This window comes from Nansenia antarctica (assembly GCF_963989245.1).
Source record: "Nansenia antarctica genome assembly, chromosome: 11".
NCBI lineage: Eukaryota > Metazoa > Chordata > Actinopteri > Argentiniformes > Microstomatidae > Nansenia > Nansenia antarctica.
Window position 1 is genome coordinate 12204150 of NC_137681.1, and position 7017 is coordinate 12211166.

The 7017-nt window shown below is 41.1% G+C and overlaps 1 protein-coding gene across 2 annotated transcripts in view; it reads left to right on the forward strand.

The window, feature by feature from the left end:
- Nucleotides 1–1491: 1491 nt before the first annotated feature.
- hlfb (HLF transcription factor, PAR bZIP family member b) overlaps nucleotides 1492–7017 on the forward strand; it is an 8421-nt gene continuing 2895 nt past the window's right edge. For both annotated transcript variants that reach the window (XM_080542033.1, XM_080542034.1), the window contains exons 1-2: nucleotides 1492–1783; nucleotides 2792–3142. In XM_080542033.1, coding sequence (XP_080398159.1) covers nucleotides 1669–1783; nucleotides 2792–3142 — 466 coding nt within the window. In that variant the 5' untranslated portion in view covers nucleotides 1492–1668. The remainder of the gene's footprint in view (nucleotides 1784–2791; nucleotides 3143–7017) is intronic.

Here is a 7017-nt window from a genome sequence, read left to right on the forward strand (position 1 = left end):
TAAGCAAACAACAATCAAACAATCAAACAAACAACAATCCAATCCAATATAATAATAGAATAGAATAGAATAGAATAGAATATAATAGAATAGACTTTATTGTCCTTGTACAGTTGCCTATACAATGAAATTGTAGTGGTTCTTCTGAAGGTGCAAAAACAGAAAACATATTCACATATTCACAAACATATACACATATAACATATCACAAATATTACACACTAGACAATTAAAAAGCGAAAATGCTATAAAACAAGCTAAGAGACAATGAGGTCCGTGGTGTCAAGTGCAAATAAAGACAACAATCTTAAGAAAATAAAAACAACTATAAAAGCAAGCTAAAAGACATGAGGTCAGTGGCGTTATAATACTATACTAATACTGTAAAAATATATAAATGTATAAATAGGCACTTAGAATAGAGTTATTGCACATTTGTATTGCACTTTTTCCCCTGAAGATAAACATTTATGAACATATCTTATGTCTTATGTCTATTGTTCAGTGTTCTGATGGCCCATGGATAGAAACTATCCTTATTATAACGTTTTACATAATTATTATTAACATAACAATAATAATAATAATAATAATAACAACAACAACAATAACAAAAAAGGTCATGTGTATAGCAGCAGAGCACAACAGTTAGCCTAATAATTACAAACAGTTAGAGTTTTAATTATCAATACCAAACTCTTGAGAAACTCTCTGAAACTCTGAAACTCTCTCTGAGATCTGCCAAATGGTGAAAGGAACTGAACTGATATACTTCATTGCATTGAACTATAGTGTATAAACAAAGACTCATCACGATACAATCGTCTCAGAATCAAAGGTTTGTTTTGTCTTTCTTGTCAAAATGTGGAACATTTGTGCGCAACAAGACCTCGACTGCATTCTCTGTCTGCTGTATTCCAAGAAATCCCTCTGACTACACAATTTACAATATATGTTTCCCCTCAATAAACAATAATGTAATAATAAGACAACAGTGAGTGGAGTGAATTTACTTGACACTCACTCACCAGCGCTCTCGCGTACGAACACACACACACACACGCACACGCACACACACACACACACACACACACACACACACACGCACGCACACACACACGCACACACACACACACACGCACACACACACACACACACACGCACACACACACACACACACGCACACACACACACACGCACACACACACGCACGCACGCACACACACACACACGCACGCACGCACACGCACACACACACACACACACACACACACGCACACGCACACGCACACGCACACACACACACACACACACACACACACACACACACACACACACACACACACACACACACACACGGTCGGACACAGAGGGAGAGAGAGAGGCGGTTCTCCGGTGTTGACGTCACCGTTCTCAGACTGCCTCACACACATGGAATCGGTGATCGGCGATATTCGTCTTCTGCGGTCCGGTTGAAGGAGTCGTGAATTATTGAAGCTTTGCACACAATCATCACACTGTACACGTCTGCAGCAACGCTAATGACCTCTTCTTCTTCTTCTTCTTTCATTTCGATTTCTTTTTAGTTCACTGGTGCATGTGCATTTGTTGCCAACAAGGACTACCAACCAGGTATAAACGACTTTCGACATCCATTCCAAAGACGCAATGGATAAAATGTCAAGACATCTCCCGGTAAATCCAACTTTTCTACCTCCGACGAACCACGGCGTTCTCAAGTCTCTGTTGGAAAAACCTATGAAACTGCCGCTTCACCATGAAGGTATAAACAGGCTAAACTCACACCCTCTCCCAATTCCAATGATGTAGGACTGTCAAGAAAAAAATATTTATAAACTTTACTTTCAGGAATGTTATTTTAAAGCCTATTCAATATTTGAATAGCCTATGTCCATGTTATGTATATTGTATATAGCGTATCAAGTTAAGAGTTTTTCCCACATTCATTTTGATTATGTTTTTAAAGAATTTGATCATAATTGTCTTCTCTAGTATTATTTATGTATTTATTGTTAAATACAAATGGGCCATTCTACTTCTCTTGTGTTGTTGTGAATGAGTTCTAAATCAGTTTACGTCGTAAAATGATGAACAGTACATGAACAGTAGTAAACACTTTGGGTGATTATCACAATCCATCTCTATGAAGTAACTGTCGCTGGCGTTAGCTTATCATACTTGACACATACAGGGCCGGTTTCACAGACAAGGCTTAAGCCTAATCCTAGACTAAAAAACATCTTCAATGGCGATTTTACATTGAAAGTGTGATTTAGTCCAGGACTAGGCTTAAGCCTTGTCTCTGAAACCGGCCCACAGTATGTTAAATAATAGGTGATCATTAACACCACTACTTCCCGCCAAGTGAATAGATCTGTAGACTATACAGTTCAACTATCGTCAACTTTGAATGTATCAGTGAAGTTGGCACAATGGATTGAGGCTACTTACAACACATTATTACTATAAAGGCTTAATGATGCCTTCATAAGCCCTACATACATGCTTCACAAATGATTACATGCAAATGTCATGCTAAGGTCTAAGGTTATGCCTCATTTATAAGTTATACATATGTGTATATTCTATTAGTGTATTGTATTATTAACAAATGAATCCTTCCCCCATATGCATATGACATGGGAACAGTGTATATTTTGTTTAGGCAAGTATATGGGCTCAGATACCTAATACCAGCTGTATTATTGTCTGGATGGTCGACCTTATTAGTGTGTTTGGGTCTAACCAGATCACCAAATGTTGTCTTTAGGTTTCGGGAAGGAGCGAGAGAAGGAGACAAAGTTGGAGGAGGAGAGGAGCGCCCCGCAGTCGGCCTTCCTGGGGCCCACGCTCTGGGACAAGACTCTCCCGTACGATGGGGACAACTTCCAACTGGAGTACATGGATCTTGAGGAGTTCCTCTCAGAGAACGGAATCCCCTCTAGTCCCTCCCGCCACAACCAGCAGCAATCACAGGCCCAGCACCAGCACCAGCCGTCAATCATGTCCCACGCCCCGGCAACAACGTCACACTTGGTGATGGACATTAGCAACCGCGCCCCAATGTCTCTACACACAAGCATTGTCCATCAGAACTGCCTGCATAGCCCAGCCAGAGAAGGTAAAAAAACACACCCATTACATACATACGCACGCACACACACACACACACACATACACACACACACACACACCCACAGAGAGGTGGGATAGAGGACAAGACCTTCTCCTAAACTGATTCCATGTCAACCTGTTTTAATCACTCTAGGGACCAAGAGACCCTTGGGCCTTCTCTAACATTAGCTCTCCTTACCTCCCGCCTATTCTTAACCACCTGGAGTCACAAGACTGCTTCATGCTGCTGATTATCCCCCAGCCAAGCCATGGGGCATGGTTCCCCCATATTGTGCCATGTAAGGTGACACATTGACAATGTGGGTTATCATCTTGGGTTGTCATCTTGGGATGTCAGTCCTGTTTAAAACGAGTAAAAACGATCACCTTGGATTGTATTCAGGAACATAATCATTTGTCAGTGTAAAAAGAAATAATCTATAGATGAGGTGTTGACGGAGTCAGTCCGTTTGACCTCTGACCTGACCTGCCACGCATTTCTCTGATTTGGCCAACCAAGGAGCCTGGTGATTGTGTTGTTGTCAGGTTGGCCTTGGCTCAGGAGTGCTCATGATGAAGGGTGAAGCCTCAGCGGTGTTCCACACAGCAGTATCATATTTACTCACACACACTGTGAGTCCATGTCAGACGCTGACGTGCAGGGAAGGGACTCGGAATGGAAAAGAGGAGTGTGGGGAAGATGATTCATATTTGTCCGCCTATAATTTAATTTAATTTTGCCATTTAGCAGACGCTTTTAATCCAAAGCGATTTACAATTACGAATTACAGGGACATTCCCCCTGGAGTAACTACGGCTAAGTGCCTTACTCAAGGGCATACTAGTAGTGTGGTTTCAGGCGGGATTTGAACTCACAACCTTCCGATCACAAGTCCAACTCACTATCCACTAGACCACCACTACCCCCCTCCGCCTCACATGCCAGCATTCCTGTCTAGCCACCCTTAAAAGGATCACGTAAGGTTAAAGACCATTGATTCTGTATGGATCATTTGATTTGATTTATTAGGATCCTCATTAGCTGATGCAAAGTATCAGCTGCTCTTCCTGGGGTCCACACAGAACATACAGTCATGGACAAAAATATTGGCACCCTGCACTTCTGTCTGCCAGATAATGCACCACTTCTCCCAGAAAAGTGTTGCAATTACAAATGCTTCGGTATTGACATGTTTTTTTCTTTTGTTTGCATTGGAACAACACAAAAAAGCAGAGGAAAAAAACAAAATCTGATATCATTTTCACACAGAACTCCAAAAATGGATTGGACAAAACTATTGGCATTATGGCTTTTTTAAATTGTAAGAAATAATTGTATTTCAAGCATGTAATGCTCCTTTAATTTGTATTTAAAATCACCAGTGGCAAGTCACAGGTGCTGGAAATATAGAAATCACACTTGCAACCAGTTAAAATGGAGAAAAGTTGACTCAACCTTTGTGTTGTGTGTCTGTGTGTACCACACTGAGCATGGAGAAAAGAAAGAAGGGCAAAGAATTGTCTGAGGATTTGAGAACCAACATTGTGGAAAAGCATGGACAATGTCATGTCCTGTGGACAGATGAGACCAAAATAGAGCTCTTTGGTAAAGCACATCATTCTGCTGTCTACTGTCTACTAAATAAGGCCTTCAAAGAAAAGAATGTGGTCCCTACAGTCAAACATGGTGGAGGATCACAGATGTTTTGGGGTTGCTTTGCTGCTTCTGGTACTGGATGACTGTGCATGGCATCATGAAATCTGAAGACTACCAAATCATTTTGGGGCGCAAGGTAAGGCCCAGTGTCAGAAAGCTGGGTCTCCGTCAGAGGTCATGGGTCTTCTAGCAGGACAATGACCAAAAGCACATTTCAAAAAGGACCCAGAAATGGTTTAAGACAAAGCGCTGGAGAGTCCAGATCTAAATGCCATAGAACACATGTGGTGCAATCTCAAAACAGCAGTTGGAAAAAAGCACCCTTTCAAATGTGAGAGACCTGGAGAAGTTGGCAAACGGAAGAGTCGTCCAAAGTTCCAGTAGAGAGGTGTAAGAAACTCTTTCATGGTTACAGGAAGTGATTTCAGTTATTTTTTCCAAAGGGTGTGCTACCAAATAAGTTACGCCAATATTTTGTCCAGTCCATTTTTGGGTTAGGGTTAGGGTTAGAGTTCTGTGCGGAATCGTATCAGATTTAGCTTTGAACATGTGAATACCGAAGCATTTGTAATTATAACAATTTTCTGGGAGAAGTGGTGCATTATCTGACAGAAGTGCAGGGGTGACAATATTTTTGTCCATGACTGTATACAAGAAATCATCATAAAAACATACAATAAAGAAAAATGACATCAACATAACATCACAGAATAACAAAGGAGAAAAACATCAACACGCATAACAAAAAAAAAAAAAAAAAGAAGAAAAGGCAGCAATGTTCATGACCTCAGTTTTTGCTGAGCATCACAAAACACACCAACAAAAGTCTGTATGGATTAGAGATATGAAAGACACAAGCCAAGGTCAGCTAATGCATTACCAGCCATAGCAGCTATTATATAATTAATTATTCCTTCTTCTAGCATTGTAATTGCCAGTGGCCCCTGGTTTTGGCATACATTACTATTTCAAATGTATTTTTTGTAAGTAGCTTTGGATAAAGGCGTCCGCTAAATGCCAAAAATATAAATGTAATGTCCTAATAAGTGTAATAAGTATGCCATATAGTGTGAAATTCAACACCACAGCTGTGTGTGTGTGTGTGTGTGTGTGTGTGTGTGTTCGAGCGTGCTCGTGTGTGTGTCCTCTGTCCATTTTCCTCATGTGTAAAACAATCACTCCTTCCTCTCACAGCATGCAGGAACATGTGACATACACATGAGGGAGCGCCTGTGTTTGTGTGTGTGTGTTTGTGTGTGTGTGTGTGTGTGTGTGTGTGTGTGTTTGTGTGTGTGTGTGTGTGTGTGTGTGTGTGTGTGTGTGTGCGGGGCTGTGAGCCGCCTGCTCTTGGGCTTGTCTCTGCATGAGATCAGAGTTTTGGGTACAGGCTGTACTGTTTAGAATCAGGACAGGAACAAGGCATCCTCAACACAGAGTCAACACAGTCAAGACTCAATCTCTCTCTATACAGCCCAATGCCACACATGGCCAAGCAATGCGACACGCATCAAATCACCTCAGCTCCGTGCACACCGTGTGTACACAGTGAAAAGTGGAACAGATTAAAACATTAGATGCCTCCGTTTAAATACAGGACAGGACGAAAAACAAACAACAAAATGCAGCTCCTCAGAGAAACACACATTGGCATGCCTGTCAGGGGCTAAGATAGAAACTTTCCATCGTCAACAAAAAGGTAACTGTTTTGCAGCTTTAGTAGCTGTGGAGTGGTTGTAAAGGGACTTATTTGGGGCATGTTTGTCCCACTTCTCGATGGTCAATGTTTGCATTTGGTTATCAAGTGACCGGTTGTTAAACCTTGGAGTATGCCTCCCCCCTTATCGCCGGTGTGTTCACAGGACATCAAAGTGATGCCGTCCGCGGGAGCACAACCGTGGTTCAGTGGATTACACATTATAATGTAAACATACTCTCTTAACAACTGATTATAACATGCAATTATGTGTTTCTCTTAAAACAACAAGACCAGTTATAATATCCTAAAGCTCGTTGTAGTATGTTGATTGCATTCAGAACACATGGTTTGAATCCCACGGCAATTTAGATTAGATTAGATTAGATTAGATTCAACTGTATTGTCATTGCATAGAGTACAAGTACTGAGACAACAAAATGTAGTTTGACACCTAACTCCCAAATTTCGTTGTTTGGTACCTGTACTATAGCAATGACAATAAAGACCATTCATTCATTCATTCATAACC